General features: G+C 63.8%; 1 protein-coding gene and 1 pseudogene across 6 annotated transcripts in view; both read left to right on the top strand.

Annotated features, from left to right (window-relative positions):
• The window catches only part of BAHCC1 (BAH domain and coiled-coil containing 1), a 67,417-nt gene extending 47,054 nt beyond the window's left edge, over positions 1-20,363 (top strand). For 4 of the 5 annotated variants that reach the window (XM_030827308.1, XM_030827311.1, XM_030827309.1 and 1 more), the window contains 18 exons: positions 1,255-2,067; positions 5,784-5,986; positions 6,087-6,223; positions 6,858-6,986; positions 9,387-9,510; positions 10,460-10,748; positions 11,550-11,732; positions 12,239-12,540; positions 12,694-12,798; positions 12,875-13,031; positions 13,116-13,230; positions 13,315-13,390; positions 13,534-13,642; positions 14,330-14,449; positions 14,583-14,759; positions 14,919-16,096; positions 16,790-17,026; positions 17,608-20,363. In XM_030827308.1, the coding sequence (XP_030683168.1) occupies positions 1,255-2,067; positions 5,784-5,986; positions 6,087-6,223; positions 6,858-6,986; positions 9,387-9,510; positions 10,460-10,748; positions 11,550-11,732; positions 12,239-12,540; positions 12,694-12,798; positions 12,875-13,031; positions 13,116-13,230; positions 13,315-13,390; positions 13,534-13,642; positions 14,330-14,449; positions 14,583-14,759; positions 14,919-16,096; positions 16,790-17,026; positions 17,608-17,814 (4,661 nt within the window). In that variant the 3' untranslated portion in view covers positions 17,815-20,363. The remainder of the gene's footprint in view (positions 1-1,254; positions 2,068-5,783; positions 5,987-6,086; positions 6,224-6,857; positions 6,987-9,386; positions 9,511-10,459; positions 10,749-11,549; positions 11,733-12,238; positions 12,541-12,693; positions 12,799-12,874; positions 13,032-13,115; positions 13,231-13,314; positions 13,391-13,533; positions 13,643-14,329; positions 14,450-14,582; positions 14,760-14,918; positions 16,097-16,789; positions 17,027-17,607) is intronic. The other variant, XM_030827312.1, reaches the window with a different exon arrangement.
• Positions 18,012-20,368, top strand: LOC105740810 (annotated as a pseudogene). Its single transcript, XR_001116897.2, has one exon. The product of XR_001116897.2 is annotated as an uncharacterized LOC105740810 (transcript).
• The last annotated feature ends 853 nt before the right edge of the window (positions 20,369-21,221 follow it).

Below are 21,221 nucleotides of genomic sequence, written 5' to 3'. Positions count from 1 at the left end.
GCTGCCTGCAGGGAGGTTCCACACCTGCCCAGACCCAGGGCAGTGTGGCTATTCCCTTCCTTTCTCTTCCCTCTTCCCAATCCTCCCAATGACCATGGGAGAAGCACACAGCGCCCCAGCTGCCTCCTTCCTGGCTGTGGGCTGACGAAGGCGGGAGGAAGACGGGGTCCCGCTGGCCGTCGTGGGGGCCCTCCAGCAATGAAGGCGGGGCCTGCTGGTGGTGGTGCTGGCACCCTGGGGGCACCGGGCATGGGACTTGACCAGGCTGCCATTCAGGATCTCAGCAAAGCTGGGTGAGGGAGGGGCAGTGAGGCGAGGTGCCTGGGTGGGGGGTCTTGGGCCTGGCCTCAGCCCCTGCCACCCGCCCATCCACTCCCCACCAGCCTATTTGATTCTCTCTGAGTGGGACTGAGAGTTCACACTGGAAACCGTGTGGCGAACATAAAACCCGTCCTACTTTCACAGTCAGGAGACGGAGCCAGCAGAGGGTTTTTCAGTTTTTTTCCCTTAGCTTTTTTTTTTTTTTTTTTTTTTTTTTTTGCAGTTAATGGGACGTGATGCCTCTGAAATGCTGCCGGCTTGTTCTGGTTCAGGGAAAACCCTGATTGAAGCATCATGTTTTACAAATTCCCCCTTTTCTGGTTACCCACAGCACACCATGCCAGAGATGGCTCCTGAGGCCACCCCCAGCCCAGGCGGCCAGGGTTACTGGGGGGAGCTTTAAGGCCACTCTTTGGGGGAATGAGGGCCTGGCCTCAGGTTGCTCACACTTTTTTTTTTTTTTTTTTTTTTTTGAGACAGGGTGTCTCCCTCTGTTGCCCAGTGGCGCGAACATGGTTCACTGCAGCCTCAGCCTCCTGGGCTCAAGCCATCCTCCCACCTCAGCCTCCTGTGTAGCTTAGACCATAGGCATGCACCACCACACCCAGCTAATTGTTCTTTAATTTTTTTTGTAGTGGCACGTGCTCACTCTGTTGTCCAGGCTGGTCTCGAATTCCTGGCCTCAAATGATCCACCCACCTCAGCCTCCCAAAGTTTTGGGATTACAGGCGTGAGCCACTGCACCCGGCCAGGTTGCCCCCTTAATTAACGTAACACTTTCCCCGCCACCAGTCTCGCAGACCTGCAGCTAGTGCAGGACCCTTCCGCACGGGCTTGGGTCTGAGGGTTCGAGGCCACTGTCCTCTGTCCTATCACAGGACACCCCCTCACCACCACTCCCAGCTCCCTGCTGACCTGTTCCCTCCTTTGCAGACCTGCCTCCCGGATACCTGCGCCCCGTGGCTGGCCTGGGCTTCTCCCTACCCTCAGACGTGCACTCTTCTAACCTCGAGGACCCTGAAACTATGCAAACCGCCACCCCAGGGGCCCAGCCTGAGCCCACAAGGACATTCCTGCCTGGGGAGCCGCCTCCCTGCAGCCCCAGGAGCCTGGAGGAGCCCGGGCTGCTCTCAGGGGCCAGGGAGGCCACCCAGGACCTTGCCGCCACCCGCTACCCTGCCGAGCGGGGACCCCAGGGGAAGGCAGTGGACCCCAGCCCACTTGAGGGGCTACAAGAACTGCAATGTGGGGCCCTCCTTGAGGCAGGGGGCCCCGAGGCTACTGGCCAGGCTCATTCTACTCAGGGAGGGGCACGAGAAGAGAGGAGCAGGGAGGAGGGAGAGCAGGGGCCCTCGTCAGTGGCCTCCCCCCAAGTCCTGGGGCAGCGAGCAGGGAGCCCGGGTGCCCTTGAGGACGAGGGGGAGCAGCCGGCCCCTGAGGAGGACGAGTTGGAGGAAGACGAGCTGGGGCAGCAGAGCATGGAGGACTCAGAAGAGGACTGTGGGGGAGCTCCCGACAACAGCCACCCACCCAGGGCGCTACCAGGCCTGGATGCCTTGGTGGCCGCCACCATCGACCTGGGGGACCTGCCCAGCGACAGCCCACCGGACCCTCAGCCCCCAGCAGCCTCTGGGCCCCCCAGCGCCGTCCCCCTGCCCCACAGCTCAGGGATTCATGGCATCACTCTGCTCAGCGAGCTGGCTGACCTGGCAATCCAGCGGCAGAGGAGTGAGAGGGCTGTGCCAGGTAAGCCCGGTGGTTGCTGCCACCCCCCAGAGTCTCAGCGGTGGGACCCGCAGGCCTGGCTCAGGGTCACCTGGCCAGATGGCAGCCTTGGGCCCCGCTGAGTTGTCCCCAAAGTGTGGCGGGTCCCCTGGAGAGTGTCCGCCTCCCCTTGCCGTCCCTCATCCATGGAAGTCCAAGGCAGGTGTGCCATCTCCGAATCCCTCCGTCTCAGGTGGGGCCCTGGCAGCAGGACTCACCCCCATGGTGGTTTCAGAGGAAGGGCCTCTTGGGCAGCAGCTCCTGTCGGAAGTGGCTGAACAGGGGCCCGCATCCTGGCAAGGGGAGGGAGAGGAGAGCCTGCCGCCTGCCTCCTGCCTCCTGCTCTGCCAGGCCTCCACCTCCTCAGGCTCCACGGCTGCTACCCTGGCCTGGGGGGTCCAGTTCAGGAACCGGCAGCTTCCCCCTCAGGCCCAGGGGAGGGGGCAGGAGGTTGGGGCTCCTGCTGTAGGGAGGGCTGTGGGACCGGGAGCTCCTGGGCTCCAGGGGCCCCAAGGACAGCTGGACAACAGTGGGCGGGGCCAGAGCACCTGGGACACCCAAGGGCCAGGTGTCTGCTTAGTCCACCCCGGCCCTTGGTCTGGGCACTCCCTGCGGTCCAGTGCTCCCGGGAAAGCCCCCGCTTCCTGCCATCTTCCCTGTGGACCCCGGAGAAAGCCCTGGGGTGGAGGGCGTCCCCCAGCCAGGCACGGTGCAGTGGTTCATAGCACGAACCTGACAGTCTTCAGGGCTCGGCCACTGCTTTCTGGAGGCATAAAGCTCACCACCACGATCAAGAGAATGTTCTGGAACAGTGCATTTCCCCAGGGGCCCGTGGTCACCCTATGCTGGATGAGGCTGCTGGCCCGCACGCAGCAGGGGTGGTTCCGCAGTGCTGGGAGCTGCCTGCCCTCAGGGGTATCTGGCCCAGAGTCCCTGCTTCTGGGTGGGGCTGTGCAGAGGGTTTGAGGAAGCTTGGAGTCCTATCGGGGTGGGCTCCACCTGGACCCCCCAGAGGCCCTCCTTTGGGCCTCCAGCTGGCGGTGTATGAGAAGGTAGATAGGGCGAGATGGAGGCACCTTGGGGCAGGGCCTGAGCTGCTGGAGACCCGCTATGGGAGGGTCTCAGGGACCCTTACCCGGCAGCATGAGGAGGCGTCAGTAGATAGCAGGTCCTGTGTGTATGGCCAGAGTGGCCGGTCTGCCTGTGTGAATGCCTGCAGGACAGGAGCCCGTTCACTGCATGAATACGCATGTGTAGACCACGTGTCCCGGGTGGCGGGCCATGTGGCTTAACCCAGCATGGATGTCGTCACACTCCGGCCAGGCCAGGTGTCCCAGTCCCAGAGTGTGCAGAAGTAGAGTCAGGGCCAGCTCTGCCCTCCAGGTCTCCACCTCACGGTCCCCTGCTGGGCTCAGAGCTGATCCCTACAAGTGTAGCGACCACTTCGGTTGAAATGAATTAGGAGATCAGTTTTGTCCTGTGCCAGACAGCAGGATTTGCAGAGGGGAAAATGGGGAAAAAGCCCCCAGCATCGGGGCCAGGCAGGCATGGAGCCCCCAGGCCTGGCAGAACCATCTGGGTGAGGCCACGTGGGGGCCACATGCCTGTAGCCTGCAAGGGCAGGGGAGGCACAGAGGGGCTTCTGGCCAACTGCAGTGACCCCGGGAGACCTGGGGCCTTCAGTGGAAGGGGCCTGCAGATGCGCCTCCTCAGCTGCTAATGGCAGCAGCTGCTCAGCCCACCCCCCTCGGCCCTCTCTCCTCCTCCCATTCCCTGCGGATCCTGGACCCAGCAGCCTGAGTGTTCCCATGGTCCCCACCAGATCTGTGGTCTCGGTCCAGAGCTTTGCACCCCAGCATCTGCCCCTCTGAGCACCTCCTGGCTTCTTAGTAGTGACCTCTGGGGATGGATCAACCCTTGGTCTGGGCTTGTGGCTTCCTGGCCCTCCCCTGTACTTGAGGAGGGAAGCGGCCACGCACCGTGGAGTGCCCCGGCCTGGGCGCTCAGGTCAGTGCCTTTGTTGGAATCTCAGGTGCATGCCCCAGATGTCAGGCGCTGATTTGCCGCATTATGGATGGGGTTCCCCCGCACTCCTGCTTCTGGCTGAGATGAGCCATATCTCTGGGGAGCCCCGGTCCGTTAAGTGGAGCGTGGGGTTCCGAGGCAGAGACCAGGTTTGGGGTGCTGGTGCTGTAAGGTTATCGTTACTCCTAGGCTCTCCCAGGGGATGCCTGCACCTCTGCCCATCCCACAGGGGTCCCCCAGTTCTCCTGTCTTCTTGGCCAAACCAGCCACCCCCACCACAAGGTGTCTGGCCCCTGTCTCCTGCTGGATGTCCTTGTGGGATCAGCCCATGGGGACCCCGTTCCTGGTCTCTGTGGTCAGCCCCCAGGGCTGGCTCCCCCTACTCAGGCCCTGAGTCCCCACCCTGGGCCCTGCCCTGCATGGACACTAGCCTCTGCTGGCCCAAGCTCTGACCCCAAGATGGGCCGTCCCTTCCCCGGGCCACTGCCTGGGCTGTTGGGCGGCCACTGCTCCTGCGGTCACTGTGAGGGTAGCTCCCCCGTCCCCACCCCCAGGTTGAGGTCCAGAGGATGTGGCCCTGGCAGGCCCTCCCTCCTGACCTGTGCTCAGCCCATGGCCCTCCTGCCTGCCCCAGGGCCGGAGCATGCTGGAAAGGGCCTGGCAGAACCCAGCGCCGTGTTCAGAGACCGGGCAGGGGCAGGGACTTGGTGCTCTGAGGGAGGATGGAGGAATGGTGGCTGCTCCTCTGAGAAGGGTCACAGTGGGTAAGGCTGCATCCAGAAACCCCTGCCCGCTGCCCTCCTCACAAGGAATCGAGGGCCTGGGGTCCCAGCTACCCAGGAGGCTGAGGTGGGAGGATACTGGAGCCCAGGAGTTCGAGGTTGCAGTGAGCTGTGATGGAGCCACCGCACTCCAGCCCGGGCAATAAAGCGAGACCCTGTCTCAAACCTAAAGGTATCGAGGGGACTTGTCCCCTCCCTCTGCACTGACCACTGGCCTCCCTGCAGCCATTGCTCTTTAGGTGTCCATACAGGCGAGTGGACGGAAGGACTGATGGGCAGATGGACAGGCAGTGGCAGGTCTTAGCTGCTGGGGGACGCCAGCCTCCACCACCTGGGTTGAGTGATGCCCAAGTGCTGAAGCCCCTGGTTCCAAAGCCATCTCTCCATGTGACTTTGAACTTGGTTAAAGCCACATAGACAGACATCTGTTGGAACCGCAGGCTTGAGCCACGGAATTCAACTTGGTTGAACTTCAACAGCCTCCACACTCGAAGTCTCAGCGGCCTCTCGTCGCACTGCCTGTGTCTCTGAGGGCCCCAGAGTGTCCCTTCCCAGGGCTGCTGTTCGAAGCAGGGCCCCCCCGGTGGGGGACACACAGGGGTTTCTGTTAGAAGCTGTAACGAGCACTTGCTTTGACTTCGGTGGTTTGGGGCCTGTCTTGCTGTGTGACGCAGAGGACCCTGCCCTACCACCAAGGGAGTGTCTCCCCAGCATGGAGCCAAACGGGTGCTGGGTGCCAGCCCTGGTGCCCACCTCACTCTTCCCGGTCTCCTGACCCTCATCCTGGTCTTCAAGGCTGGGTGGCTTCAGGGGGCCGGGGCTGACATCAAGAGTCTGTGAGGGGTAGTGTGTGCCCAGTTATGCCCATGCTGACCTTCCTGTGCCCCACAGAGGAGGAAGAGGACGTGCTAGCCTTCAACCTGCAGCACCTGGCCACGCTGGCCACGGCCTGGTCCCTGGTGGAGGCCGCTGGCCTGGACAGCTCCACTGCCCCAGCGCAGACGCCCACGGCCGACCCCTGCAGTGGCCCCAGGCTCACCCCCCGCATGCAGATCCTGCAGCGCAAGGACACCTGGACCCCCAAGACCAAGCCTGTGAGTGGAGGTCCCAGTGCCCACGTTGCCCAGTGTGTTGCCACACAGCCCCAGCCTGGGCCCTGGCCCAGCTCACAGGCCCCTGTGCCCCGCCCACCAGGTGTGCCCCCTAAAGGCCGCCATCGACCGGCTGGACACGCAGGAGGTGGGGATGCGCGTGCAGCTGGCGGAGCTGCAGCGGCGCTACAAGGAGAAGCAGCGGGAGCTGGCCCGCCTGCAGCGCAGGCATGACCATGAGTACGCCCGGCATGGCGGGGGGGCCTGGGAGGGTCGCAGCACCCCCACCCCCGGGAGGCGCCCGCGGTGCTGGGGCTGATGTGGGAACGGGCCAGGATTGGGCTCTGCCCCCTACCTGTGGGCAGACACTGGGGTCCGTCGGGGAGGCCCCCCAGAGGCAGTGGGGCCCAAAGAGGGAGGGAGGCATTCGGCCAGCAGCGAGACCAAGCGGCAGGGCCAGGGGTCTGTGGAAGAGCCACTTGTCAGAGCCTGGTGTGGCAGGAGGCTGGCCGCAGGGTGGCGGATGAGGGGACGGTGACAGAAGGGGGAGTAGGGGGGACTGGGGGTGTTGGGGGGCCAGGGCAGAAGCTGGGGGCTTCTCTGGGAGAGGGGACACCCTGCAGTTGCAACAAGGGCAGGGGCACCGCGACCAGTGTGTGTGGATGGTGGGAGGTGGGGGCAGTGGGGGTGGCGGGGGCGGCGAGAGCCCTGGCTGGCCTTGCTCTCTGTGTGAGGGGTCAGGCTCCACAGGCTGAGTCTGGGCCGCAGCTTTCCCCGCACCCAGTAGCCTTCTAAGGCCAGTGCCCTCAGCTGGAACCTTGTCGGGGAGCTGGGTTGTGCATGAGCCTCTGACCATCCCCCCTGCGGCCCCCAGGAGAGATGAGAGCTCGAGGAGCCCTGCACGGCGGGGGCCTGGCCGGCCGAGGAAGCGCAAACACTCAAGCTCGCTGCCCGCTCCACGTCCCACGGGGCCGCTCCCCAGGAGTGATGGCAAGAAAGTCAAGTGAGTCCTGGGCACTGGCATGGCAGGGTGCGTGTGGCCAGCCCTGAGCCCTCGAGGCTGGGGCAGCAGGGTCCAGGCTCCTCTGAGGCTTCTGGGCTGCTGGTGCCCCTTCACACCTACTCTGAAGGCCTGGCCCTGCCCTTCCTTAGACCATTGAGAGTGACCAGCGGACAGAGCCCTGCTCCAGTTAGGCTTTGCCCTTCCGGCAGCTCCCAGCACCACCCTGGCCTGGGTCCCCCTCTGGAAGTCACAGCCCCCAGGCCTGGCCACACCGGCTCTGCACACCTGGCTGTGGCATCGTCCCCGCCCGGCCCCCCTGGAGTGTGAGGCGGCGTTGCGTGCAAGCCTCTTTATCTGCACTGCATAAAGTCGTTGGTCACGCTGCGGCGCTGCTCACGGCTGCCGGCGCGATGTTATTATCCATTACCCGCCCGGCGCAGTCGTTGGCGCACTCCCGGACCTGGTATAATTGTCCTTCTTGGCTACAAATTGCCTCTCCCGGCAGGCCCATTTGCATAAATCCTCCGAGCTCCTCCAAACACGATCGGCGCGTGCGTGTGCGCACTGCATCAATCCTGATGATTTGGTAATAATAGTTAAATTGGCACTAAATGGTTCCTTCAATTAAGACAGAGGCAAAAAATTAATCTCAGGGCTTTATGTCACAAAACATTAGCAAATGCAGAGAAGGTTACTGGGAGGGGCTGCGTGGCTGTGGGCAGTGGAGGGGTCACCATATGGCTGCCCCCCAGAGCTGCCCCTGCCCTGCCCTGCCCTGCCCAGGTGTCTCCTGGGGGGGGTCTCCCTTTGAGAACCAGCCAGCACTGTGGGAGCTGCTGGGCAGGACAGGGCCCCTGGAAGCCAAGATCTGGCTAGAAGGCAGCAGCCTCAGGACAGGGAGGGAAACTGAGTCCAGGACCCCTCTTCCCGTGGGTCAGGGCCCCACCTCACCCTTCCACCTCCTGCCCTCACTCATCCAGGCAGTGGTGGCAGAGGCAGTTGGCCCCAGGACAGGCCTTCTACCATGCAGGAAGTGGGGGAGCAGGGGCCCAAGGGTGCCTTCTGGCCCATGGCTTCCTGCCTGGCCCCTCAGGCCTCAGAAGCCCAGCCTCCTCTGTGAGCAGGAAGGTGGAAAGGGACGTCCGGCCACGCCAGACCAGGGCCAGGCAGGGCTCTTTGTCTCCATCTGTGATTCATTTTCATGAGCAGCTGGGTATCCCTTTGCACCTGTGGGTGGGGGGGTTGAAAGGTGAGAGGCCAAGCCCCCAGCCCCGTCTAGCCAAGAACAGGCAGAGAGATTCCCCAAGCCTTGGCTTCTCCGTGTGAAATGGTGCAGTGGGAGGTTCTGGGGAGGGTGGGTCACCCACACAAGATGGGGAGCCTGGGATGTGGGGGGGATCAGGTGGGACCTGTTTTGGGGCATCTGGAGGTAGCTGCTGGGCCCATGTAGGCTGGAGTTAACTTCTGCCCTAGCTCCCAGCCTGGGGGACAGCACAGCTCTGGGGCATGGGGAATGCTGAGGCTCGGCCTCTGCAGTGTCCAGGGCTCCATCTGGGAGGGGCCAGGGATGCAGAATTCCATCCTTAAGACCTGTGTGGAGGACAGAACGGGGTCCTGAGAGGGCCTGAGCCCGGCAGTGGGGTCCTTGGGGAGTCAGGAAAGCCCAGGCTTCTCTGGATACCGTCCCCACCCCACCCCGCCCGCCCACCCCTACCCCGCCCCAGGTAGGACTCCGGTTGGCGCATCCTCTTCCAGCTGTGGCAGAAATGTGGATGTAGTTCTCACAAACCTGTCTGGTACCTGCCCCACTCCTAAGGGTGGTAGCATCAGGCCCTGAATACTCGCCAAGGACCAGAGCCGGCCTGTGTAAGCCCTGCCCCGGACTCACAGACGGGCGCATATGCGGCTGTCCCTCGTTCCAGGTGCTGAGGCTGAGGCTGCAGCCCCACTCAGGCCCCAGTAGCAGCAGAGCCCTGGCCCCTGAGCACTGGGCGGCCCCTCAGAGCCCTCACCAGCCCCAGCCCCCGACACCTGGCCTCTGGGTCACTGTGGCTAGGACCAGACAGCACTGCCAGGGCGTTCCTTCCTATCAGGATGGAAGGATGGGATTTGGGTAACAGAAGCGTGCCCACTTCCAGTATAGCCAAGTGGGGGATGGGGCAGATTTGAGGATATAGGGACTGCTGAGGGCCAGTGGTTGGCAGGCAGAGGGGCTGGCTGGAGGCAGGTGCTCAGGGGAGGTCAGAGCTGGCTCAGCCCCCGGGGCCCCTCGCCCCCGGCTCTGTCTGTCCGAGACGTGGGGCCCTTGGAGGAGTGTGACCCACTACGGAGACAGTAGGGGGACAAGGCTGGGGCGGCCAGGCCTGCATCTGCCCTGCACCCACCACCCCATGCCCCCAGGGCAGTGCGGACAAGCCTGGGTCTGCTGTGCGCGGAGCTGCGAGGAGGCAGTGGGGGCGAGCCTGCGAAGAAGCGAAGCAAGCTGGAGAGGAGGGTCTACGCAGGCCTGCAGACCGCCTCCGTGGTGAGAACCGAGGCGCCCGCCTTGCCCCAGGGCCCTTCAGGTCCCTTCCTGGGCAGGTAGCAGGTAGCAGACTCTCCCCAGCCCTTTGCCGACACCCATTGCTCAGATGAGCCAACCAAGGCTGGGGAGCTCCGAGCAGCGACAGCAGGAGGAGCCTGACCCTGCGGTGTAACATGGGAAGGTCTGACCGGGTGGCCCAGCCGCCACTTGCCCATGTCACTCCACCCTCCTCATCTCACTCCAGCAGGAAAGCAAATGCTGAGGCTACACTCTGCTCACAGAGACTCCCTGGAGCGAGGCCCTGCCTTTCTTCAGGTAGCCCAGGGCACACTTGGTGTGGCCAGGGCTCCTCCAGCTGCTGGCACCCACTTTCTTCTTGGTGTGGGGGGGCTCCCCACGCTGCTGGCACCCCGTTTCTTCTTGGTGTGGGGGGAGCTCCCCACGCTGCTGGCACCCCGTTTCTTCTTGGTGTGGCGGGGGCTTTCTCGGCTGCCGACACCCCTTCCTTCTTGGCACAACAGGTGCCTCCTGCCCCTTCCCTCTCCGTGGCCTCGGCGGGGCTGGTGAGACGTGGGCCCCAGCCTATACTTCACTTGTCTGCCCAGGGGGCTGATCCTTCTGCCCAGATGCTGTTTTATCCCTCCCTGTAGAAAAGCTAACGGCCTGGCCCCACAATCCACAGCCACTGGGCCCTCAGCCACCTCCATGTCCCCTACGTGGGGTGGGCAGTTGCTGGGTAGTGGAGTGTGTGGGAAAGGCCCCAGCGTAGGCTCCAGGGGCAGGCCCTGTGTCTTCGGGCCAGACATCCTTTCAGCCCCTGTGGATCAAGGGCAGGGGCCTGGGAGGTGCCAGTTCTGAGCCGGGCATCAACAGAGAGGCACCTAACTGCCCAGGAGCTGTGGTTTGCAGAGGGCGCCCTGAGAGTGCAGCTGCCCCTCCCTGTTCACAGGAGAAGGCGCAGTGTAAGAAAAGCAGCTGTCAGGGTGGGCTGGCACCCTCCGTGGCCCACAGGGTGGCCCAGCTGAAACCCAAGGTGAAGAGCAAAGGGCTGCCCGCAGGCCTCAGCTCTTTCCAGCAGAAGGAGGCTACCCCCGGGGGGCGCATCCGGGAGAAGCTGTCCCAAGCCAAGAGTGCCAAGGTGTCTGGGGCCACACGGCACCCACAGCACAAGGGCCACGGCAGCCGGGAGACACCCAGGTGCCCAGCCCAGCCCTCTGTGGCTGCGTCCCGGGAGGCAGGCAAGTTGCTGGCGTGAGTGGCCACTGGGGGGCTGGAGGAGGGGACGGCAGGTTCATGGCTGCCACCAGGGCTGGTTCATGGCTCGTGGGGTGTGACAAGTCCAAGGAGACTTTCACTAAATAGGCTGGGGAAGGAGATGAAGGTCTGCAAAAGGAGACCCCCATCCCCAAGGCAGAGCTCAGTGGCTGTCAGCATGCCTCACCCCCATGTCAGGGCTGGAGGGGAAGGAAGGACCCCCCCGGAAGCATCCAGGTTAAAAATAGCCCTCTCAACGGCCCCAGCCCCTGCGACTGTAGCATCCGGCTGGGCTGACCCCGAGGCGTTATCTGACCCCCCCCCGCCCCCCGTAAGCACGTGTGTCCAGAAACAGGAGCCTAGAAAAATAGAAGCTTCCTTTCTTCCGCCAGCCCCTTCCCCCAAGGTCTCAAGACGCCTGAGAAAGAACAAAGGGAGGGCCGCTTGGGGCTGGGGGAGGGGCAGAGGGCCATCTGGGTGGGGGACAGCAGAAAGGGGAAGGGACTTCCTGGGGAGGGGGCCCCAGCCCTGCCAGGCGGGTGCCCCATTGCACAGGGTATAAGAAAAAAACACCCCTCCCCACACCCATACAAATTCCTTCAGGCTGGAGGCCAGGACCTCAGGCGCCTGCCCCCAAAGTAGCCCCACAGAGCAGCCCAGAGGGTGACAGTGACTGGCTGCACTCACAGCCCCGCCATAACCGCATGCCCAGAGGGTCACCTCCCCCACCTCTCAATGGCACAGCTTAACATCAAGTCATCGGGACCCCTCTGCCTCTCTCCCAGGCAGTGGCTATGACAGTGAGGACTGTGAGGGTCTCCTGGGGACAGAGGCACCACCCAGGGAGGCAGGGCTGCTGCTGCACACTGGGGCCAGTGTGGCCATGCTGGGGCCCTCACCCTCCTCTGTGGTCAAGATGGAGGCCAACCAGAAGGCCAAGAAGAAGAAGGAGAGGCAGGGGTTGCTAGGTAACCAGGAGGGAGGGCAGAGGTTGCTGGGTAACCAGGAGGGACGGCAGGGGTTGCTGGGTAACCAGGAGGGAGGCAGGGGTTGCTGGGTAACCAGGAGGGAGGGCAGGGGTTGCTGGGTAACCAGGAGGGAGGGCAGGGGTTGCTGGGTAACCAGGAGGGAGGGCAGGGGTTGCTGGGTAACCAGGAGGGAGGGCAGGGGTTGCTGGGTAACCAGGAGGGAGGGCAGGGGTTGCTGGGTAACCAGGAGGGAGGGCAGGGGTTGCTGGGTAACCAGGAGGGAGGGCAGGGGTTGCTGGGTAACCAGGAGGGAGGGCAGGGGTTGCTGGGTAACCAGGAGGGAGGGCAGGGGTTGCTGGGTAACCAGGAGGGAGGGCAGGGGTTGCTGGGTAACAGGGGAGGGCAGGGGTTGCTAGGTAACCAGGAAGGAGGACCGGCACAGTCAGCCCAACCAGCCGGGTCTCCAGGATGGGGACCCCTGTGATGGCCTCCCCTCCCTCCCCCAGGGGCCTGCCGCCTGTCCAGCCCTGAGAGTGAGGTCAAGATCAAGAGGCGGTCGGTGAAGGCCAAGGTGGGCACCACCCTGGAGCGGGCGCCAGGGCAGAGGCCCCCAGGTGCGCTGGGCAAGAAGAAAGCCAAGGGCAAGGCCAAGGGTGGCCTGCGGGCAGAGCCGGGGGCCACCCCCAGCAGGGACGCCCTCTTCAGCCCCTCCCGGGCCTTCGCCTGCCGTGAGGAGGGCAGCCAGCTGGCCAGCGAACGCCTCAAGAGGGCCACGCGCAAGGGCACGGTGCTGCAGCCAGTGCTGCGGGTGAGGCTGGACTCTGGGGTGCTGGGCCAAGAGGGTGGGTGCCTGTGAGGAAAAGCCTTCCCCGCCCTCCCCTGCACGCTGGCCCTTGAGCCCTGGGTCAGCCTGAGGCTGTCCCACCCTCGACTCACCCCTTCTCTGCCTGCCCACGCACAGCGGAAGAACGGGGCCCTGTCCATCACACTGGCCGCACGCAACGCCAAGGCCATCCTGGGGAAGGGCCGGAAGCTGAGCAGGGTGAAGCACAAGGCCGGCAAGCAGGTAGCAGCCCCCCACTCTGGGAGCCCCCTGTGCACCCACCTGCACCCCACCCAAGCCTGACCCCTCTGGCCCCCAGGGCAAGGGCCGGGCCGTGAGCCGCCTACTGGAAAGCTTCGCCGTGGAGGAAGACTTTGAGTTCGATGACAACAGCAGCTTCTCGGAAGAGGAGGAGGACGAGGAGGAAGAAGAGGAGGACAGCGGCCCCCTGGGCGCAGAGCAGAGCGCCGCCCTGGGTGAGCAGGGCCAGGAAGGGTGCCAGCCACCAGGGGAGGGGCGGTGGGTAGGCCGTGCCAGCCGCTGACACCCTGTGCCCACAGCGCGCTCATGTGCCATCCACAAGGAGGACCTGCGGGACGGGCTGCCCGTGCTCATCCCCAAGGAGGACAGCCTGCTGTACGCGGGCAGCGTCAGGACCCTGCAGCCACCTGACATGTGAGGCCTGGGCATGGTGGGGCAGGGCAGGGGCCTGGAGGGCAACCGAGACCCGCGGCACCTCACATTCCCCAATGCCCCCAGCTATAGCATCGTCATCGAGGGCGAGAGGGGCAACCGGCAGAGGATCTACTCACTGGAGCAGCTGCTGCAGGAAGCGGTGAGGACCGGGCCGGGCTGCCCCGGGGAGCAAAGGAAGGCCTTGGCTTGGGCCGCAGCCACTCCCAGGCCCAGGGACCAGGCTGTCAGGCAGCCCTGGGCCGGGCCCAGCCTGCTCATGGGTCGTCGCCCGTGTTCCTGCAGGTTCTGGATGTGCGGCCACAATCCAGCCGGTACCTCCCGCCTGGCACGCGGGTCTGTGCCTACTGGAGCCAGAAGTCTCGATGTCTGTACCCGGGTAACGTGGTCCAGGGTAAGTGGTACCCAAAGCAGGGGCTGGGGCAGGCCCCTCTGAGACCCACAGGCTCATATCTGCCCCCAACAGCCTGGCTTGTGAGGCTGGCAAGGGCAGAACCAGCTCTCTGCTTAGACAGAGTACGACAATAAAATGAGCTCCCCAGGCGCCATGAAAAACCACAGGGTGTGTGGGGAGGGAGGGTGGGGGCCCCAGCCTCCAGCCTCCAGCCTCCAGCCTCCAGCCAAGCAGAGAGGGCCCAGCAGGAAGGGACCCAGAGCACTGCTGCTGAGGGTCACAGAGTACATCGGGGGGCACCAGCTCCCCTGGGCAAAACCTCCTGACTACAGGCAGGGCATGTAGGTCCCTAGGGCGAAAAGCTCAAGGGTCCCACAGGCAAGTGGCCAGGTGGGCAGGAGGCTCCTCCAGGCGAGACTCGGCTGGGAGGTGGGCACGTGGGCATCAGCACGTGTGGGGACGTCTGGTTCCGGGCTGGGTGGGGTGATGGTGGCATCGCATGGGAGGCACTGCAGGAGGTGGAGAGGAGGCCCCCGCTCCTGGGCTGCAGGGCGGCTCCACCGTCTGTGTGGTCAGGGAGCAGAACCCCAGAGCCCTCCCCTCACCCTCCCAACCAGCTTTGGCCGCCTCCCTGTTTTGGGCGCCTACTGGGGGTTCCAGCTGCAAGCTCAGGTGTGCCGTCCACAGGGGCCTCTGGTGACGAAGATGAGGACCTGGACTCAGTAGTGGTGGAATTTGATGATGGGGACACCGGCCACATCGCCGTCTCCAACGTCAGGCTGCTGCCCCCTGACTTCAAGATCCAGTGTGAGCTTGGGAGGTGCACGGTGCAGGGCCCTGCCTGGGCTCCACTGTGTCCAGACGGGCTCCCAAGAAAGGGTTGGGGTAGCAGTCACCCCACAGCCATGGCACTGAAGCCCTTGGCCCATGCTATCCACAGGCACAGAGCCCTCTCCAGCCCTGCTAGTGTCTAGCAGCTGCCGGAGGACCAAGAAGGCGTCCAGTGAGGCAGCCCCGCCTAGTGAAGCCGCCACCCCCAGCCTGTCCCCCAAAGCACAGGATGGCCCTGAAGCTTTGAAGACACCTGGGAAAAAATCCATTAGCAAAGACAAAGCTGGTATTTTACTGGACTTCCCAGAATCTGGATCGGGGAAGGCACCCTCTGGGGGCTGGGGGAACCAGGAGGCCCGTGGGGTAGGCAGGGTCCGGGGAGGGGCAGGTGGAGGCAGCTTTGTGGGCCCAGCTAGGGCTGACTCCGCTGGGCTTTTGCCCTCAGGTAAAGCCGAACTCCTAACCTCAGGTGCCAAATCCCCCACGGGGGCCTCCGACCACTTCCTGGGCCGCCGTGGCAGCCCCTTGCTGAGCTGGTCCGCGGTGGCGCAGACCAAGCGGAAGGCGGTGGCAGCGGCGGGCAAGGGGCCGGGGGTGCTGCAGAACCTCTTCCAGCTCAACGGCAGCAGCAAGAAGCTGCGGGCCCGCGAGGCCCTGTTCCCCGTGCACAGCGTGGCCACGCCCGTGTTTGGCAACGGCTTCCGCGCCGACTCCTTCAGCAGCCTGGCCAGCTCCTACGCGCCCTTCGTCGGGGGGACCGGGCCGGGCCTCCCCGGGGGAGCCCACAAGCTGCTGCGGGCCAAGAAGGCCGAGAGGGTGGAGGCCGAGAAGGGTGGGCGGCGGCGGGCGGGCGGTGAATTCCTGGTCAAGCTGGACCACGAGGGTGTGACCTCTCCCAAGAACAAGACCTGCAAGGCGTTGCTCATGGGGGACAAGGACTTCGGCCCCAAGCTCGGGCGGCCCCTGCCCAGCCCCAGCTACGCGCACCCGGCCCTCGTGGGCAAGGACAAGAAGGGGCGGGCACCCATCCCACCGCTGCCCATGGGGCTGGCGCTGCGCAAGTACTCGGGCCAGGCAGAGTTCCCGCTGCCCTACGACAGCGACTGCCACAGCTCCTTCTCAGACGAGGACGAGGATGGGCCGGGGCTGGCGGCCGGCGTGCCCTCCCGCTTCCTCGCCCGCCTGTCCGTGTCCTCCTCGTCCTCTGGCTCGTCCACCTCCTCCTCCTCAGGCTCCATGTCCACCTCCAGCCTCTGCTCCTCCGACAATGAGGACTCGTCCTACAGCTCAGACGACGAGGACCCCACCCTGCTGCTGCAGACCTGCCTCACCCACCCCGTGCCCACCCTCCTGGCCCAGCCCGAGGCCCTGCGCTCCAAGGGCGGCGGCCCTCACGCGCATGCCCAGCGCTGCTTCCTGTCCAGGGCCACGGTGGCTGGCAGCGGTGCGGGCTCAGGCCCCAGCAGCAGCAAATCCAAGCTCAAGCGCAAAGAGGCCCTGAGCTTCTCCAAAGCCAAAGAGCTCTCCCGGAGGCAGCGGCCACCCTCCGTGGAAAACCGGCCAAAGATCTCAGCCTTCTTGCCCGCCCGGCAGCTCTGGAAGTGGTCGGGGAATCCCACACAGGTAGGTCTCCAGCGGGTGGCGGGAGGAGCTCCTGGTTCCCAAGGAAACCAGGGCGGGCTCATGCGCCCCCGCTGCCCTTCCCTCTCCTTTTTCATCTTCCTACTTGATTTCAAGTTAAAAAATGTGGAAAACTCAAGGGAAGAGCAGAAACCCACCATGACCCAGTGAGGCAGCCCCTTCCGCTGGCCCCTCGCTGGAGCCCATGGCCTGGTGACAGTGGAAATGGCTTCATGTCGGGGCCGGGCCCGAGCTGCACTCCGCGTGTTGTGCCCTCACTTTTCCACGTCGATGAGTGCCGCGGCCAGCTGGAGAGCTGAGTATCCCCGCGCTCGGACGCCAGCGCCTGTCCTCACCAGGGCACTGCTCGGGGGCGCATGTGGGGCCACTCGTGGGTCTTTTGCCTTCGTAAATAACACCGTGGTGAACGTCTTGTCCACACGTCCCTGTCCCAGATCCAGTGTCCAGACGTCATGATTCCATGTGCGGGCTCAGTGGAGGCGCGGCTCCTGCTCGAGATCCACGGCTGCCATGGCCTTAAGCCGCGGTGCTGCCGCTTCCTGCCCTTGCAGGCGCCCTGCGCACTCACACTCGGACTCACACTCACACCCACACCACATGCTCCATGCCTCCTGGCCGCCGCCTGTCCCCACGGCCCCCGGCCTCTCAGAGCCGCCCTGCCCATGTCCCCCACAGCGGCGTGGCATGAAGGGGAAGGCCCGGAAGCTGTTCTACAAGGCCATCGTGCGGGGCGAGGAGACCCTGCGTGTCGGGGACTGTGCCGTCTTCCTGTCAGCTGGGCGGCCCAACCTCCCCTACATCGGCCGCATCGAGAGCATGTGGGAGTCATGGGGCAGCAACATGGTGGTCAAGGTCAAGTGGTTCTACCACCCCGAGGAGACCAAGCTGGGCAAGAGGCAGTGTGACGGCAAGGTGAGGCCGGGGCAGGTGCGGGGCCCAGCCTCCCTTGGGGCCCCGGGGAGGGGGCACAACAGCAGCCAGCACTGTGCCCCAACACGGAGCACTGGGCCCCACCACACAGCCCCCGCTCAGCAGGTGCCACGGCCCTGCAGGGAGCTGCACAGCCCATGGGCAAGCCCTAGAGCAGGGTTCCTAGGTCCCTCCCCACTGTGGGGGGCTGCGGTCCACAGCAGTGCCCAGTTCACTCCTGGGATGTGTGGCGGCCCCCACCCCGTGGGCCCTCCCTTCCTCCAGTGCCAGCCCGAGACAGAAATTGCCCTCAGCACGCCCTCTGCTTCTCTCTGAGAAGAAGCCATTTTCCAGACCACATGACGCGTCCATCTTTCAGGGAAATTAGTATTTCTCTGACTCCGACAGCCCCCAGAGGGTCCCCGGCAGGCTCCTCGGCCTCTGGACTGATTGCCGTCTTCCGGCCACACAGAAGCCCATCCGGTGACCCTTACAGAGTGTGGGTGGGCGGGGGGTCTTTCCTGGCTGGGCAGGGGCGCACTGGCCGAGACCGGCCACTGACACCCCGCGCGTCTTGCCCCCAGAACGCGCTGTACCAGTCCTGCCACGAGGATGAGAACGACGTGCAGACCATCTCCCACAAGTGCCAGGTCGTGGCGCGCGAGCAGTACGAGCAGATGGCCCGGAACCGCAAGTGCCAGGACCGGCAGGACCTCTACTACCTGGCGGGCACCTACGACCCCACCACCGGGCGCCTGGTGACGGCCGATGGCGTGCCCATCCTATGCTGAGCCGCCCACCGCAGATGCCTCCCACCTGCACCAGGGACCCTGTGTGCGGAGCCTGGCGTCGGCCAAGCCACCGGGCAGGAGGCAGCCCCAGCCTCCCAGGGGCGCGTCTGAGCAAATATGCAAAAGCCCACAGGGCAAGACCCAGGCTTTCCTACGGTTTTCCCTGGAAAGAGCGCTCCAGGTGTCGGAACCCAGTCCCGTCCCATCCACTGCGGAGGGTCGGGCTGTGGCCCTCATGGGTCCCCGGCCCGCCCCGCCCACAGCGCCCTCCGTTTCCCGCACCGGCAGTTCACGGGAGATTCGAATCCAAGCCATATTCCCTAGTACCTCCGACTGTCTCCCACCAGGGAAAGCAGAAATCAGGTGTGTTGTCTATTTATTTCTCTATGTAAATATTGTATTTCTGCGGGGAAGTTTTATGGAAAAAAGTGGAAAAGGGTTTTGCCCCATCCGCGTGACAAGGTGTGTGAGAGCGTGTATGTGTGTGCGCGTGTGTGGCGATTTTTGTCCTGGGGTTTCCTTTGGAATTGCACTGTTTTCCTCAGCCCAGCTGGGTTCCAACGGGGGCACCTGGGACGACAGAGGCAGCTCGGGGCAGCGCGTAGAGGCCATGGGAGGGTCAGGTGGGACCCTGGGCGGCATCCTCTGATCTCTTGGGGGGACGACCGTGTAAGATGAAAGTCAGTCAAGTTTATTTGCTTTCAGTGCATCTCCTAGAAAAGAAGTGTTGGAGCAGGGGGTGGTGATGAGGGGCCCGTGGGGAAAGGATTCAAGAGGTAAAACCCAGACCAGGGAGTGTGACAGCAGCCGTGAGCATCTCACCTCTGTTCAAAACAAGACAAAGACGAACAAACATTTTAAAGTATTGATAAGAAAAAGCAACGTTTGGATTGTATTTCCTGAATCATATTCCGACTTATATCTGATATCTGTTTCTGGGGCCAGTTGATCTGAGGGCAAGGAGTCTGGCCTCCATCCAGAGCAGGGAGGGGCTGGCCCCTCGCCCCCCTCACCCTTGCCACCCTGGCACACTCGGGAAGCAGGCCCCAGCTCTGAGCCTCTCCTCACCCCTGGGTGTCCTAGTTAGGACCCTGGGGTCCTAACTTTCCTGAAAGTAGCAGGTGCCGCGTGAAGGGGCAGCTTGGCCAGGTTCCTGAACTGGGCAGGGCTCGGGGCCTATGAGGGCAGGTTCACCATCCCGCCAGATTCTCTCCTCACCCCCAAGCAGAGTGCATGCAAAAGACACCCCTTTTCCCACCCACCTTATTGGTGCCCCCAAATCCCTGGCCTGCTTGGTAGATGGTGGTGAGGCCAGGCCAGCAGTGCTGTGGCCAGGAGAGAAGAAAACAAAATGCAGGCTGTGCCCCAGGGCCCACCCCAAGCAGGGGAAGGGCCCTTCCTGGGCCCCCTTTTCCACCAGCCAAATCTGCCTGGCCCTTGGACCCCTCTGCCTTCCCCAACCCCTTTGGAGGTTTCTCGGCCTTTTCTGTGCCACTTGGTGGGGCAGATGGCCTGATAGGCTAGTGCTTGGGGCATAGAATAAGGGTCCCCCTGACCACCTGAGCCCGCATCCTGGCCCCAGGTGCAAGAAGCACCCCTCGGGGGCTCTGCCCCACTATCCCCGGAGAATTCACACCCCTCCCCTTCTCCCACAGCCAAGGACAGACAGGGCTGCCTAGACCTGAGCCCGACAGCCTTCAGCCTCAGAAACGCATGGGGGGCCACACACTCTTCGTGTCCTCCCACACCAAGGTTCCCCTGGCTCCACGGGAGTTTCAGGAAAGCCCCCAAGTTAGCCGCTGCTCTAGGACGAGCTCTGTGTCACCCACACCACAGGCCTCTGAAGCAGGGTGCTGGTGGGTGCCCTGCACCCCAATCCCAGGTCCCCTTGGCCCCCTTATTTTTCTCGGGCCCATTGGGGCCTGTTTCTCACCTGCTGGCTGGACCCCCTGAAGGGCCGTTCCCAGAGGCTCCCCAGGAAGCTCAAGGCTGGGGGCTTATGTTGTGGTTGGGGGTCCCTGCCCCCAGCCCTCCGCTCCCGCCCACGAGCCTACCCTTTGTCTCGCACGAGTGCAATATTTCATTCCCGGTGGTTGTCTGGGGAGGTGGTTGGACGAGGTCCTGCTTGAGGCTCGGGGATCAGAACGATGTCAAGTGAAGAAAAATGCACGGGGGCGCGCTGAGCCACTGGAGTTCCAGAGAGGGCTGAGGAGGGCGTGGCCACGGAGGTTGGATCCTCTGCTCCACTGCCTCGTCCTCGTCCTGCTTCTGCTGGGTTCCGCTTTGTCCCTGGTTTTCTCTTTTCTTTCTGTGTGCGTGCGAATGGTGTGGCCCCTCCCCTCTCACCGTGGTTAACGTGACGAAGGCACGATTCCTGTAAATGTGTAAACTAAGGGGATGGTTGGATTTTTTTTCAATGTAAACACTAAAAACAAAATGGACAAAAAAACACACAAAGGTTTTATGAACAGCAGACTCTATGTAAAGGCATTTTAGTATCAAATTTTTTATTGATAACTTGCTTAAGAATAAATATATGGACTATTGTACAGGTTTCCGGTGGTCCAGGGTCCTGTGTCCCACGGTACTCCTGGGGGGCCCCCAGGGCTCTGGGGTCTCAGCAGAAGCCTCTCGTTCCCAGAGCTGGGGCTTCTGGGCCAGGCCTCCCCACCGCCCCCTGTGTTGGCCCAAGTGAAGCCCCTCAGGGCACTGAGCCTCAGGCCAGGAAAGGGTCATGTGACCGGGATGGGTTCGAGTAGTCTTAGGGGTGGGGTCCCTCCAGGAGGACAGCCCCTTTCCTGGTTGCTCTCACAGACCCCTAGTCAGTCCCTGTCCAGCCTGAACCAGTCCAGGGCCAGAGTAGGTTCCGCTGGAGAGGACCAGGGGCAAGAGCAGTCTCCAAGCCACCGCGCTGGGCAGGGCCTCAGACATCAATGACCACCCTGCGAGGGGTGGCCCATGGCCCGGGCGGGGGTGGGAACCCAGATGAGCGCACCCCCAGCCTGAGAGAGCCCTGTTCATGAGGCTGCAGACCCAGAGGAAGCCGGATGCTTGCAGGGGGTGGGGGTCCCCCCTTGTTCCCCCTCTACCGCCGGGATCCCGGGAAGCTGCGTGAAGTCGGTGCACATCTGTCCCAGTGGGCCCTGAGTGCCTGGTCACAGCTGCGTCCAAGGCCAGGAAACACGGTCCTTGGAGGACGGAGTCCCTGAGTCTGCAGCGCCTCCCCGGCCGGTGAGTGCGGAGAGAGGTGCTTGGACCGGCCATGCCTCGGGCTGCCACGAGAGCAGGGAGCAGATGAGGCCCGGCCGGGCCGAGCACTGCATAAGGAGGGGCTGCTGGACCAGGTTTCTGGGTCAGGGGTCCTCTGTGGTAAGAAAAGAAAGACTGGGGTGAGGCCAGACACTCCC

Source organism: Nomascus leucogenys, chromosome 14 (assembly GCF_006542625.1).
Source record: "Nomascus leucogenys isolate Asia chromosome 14, Asia_NLE_v1, whole genome shotgun sequence".
NCBI lineage: Eukaryota > Metazoa > Chordata > Mammalia > Primates > Hylobatidae > Nomascus > Nomascus leucogenys.
Note: the sequence above shows the minus strand (reverse complement) of the source record. Positions and strands in the feature narration are given on the sequence as shown.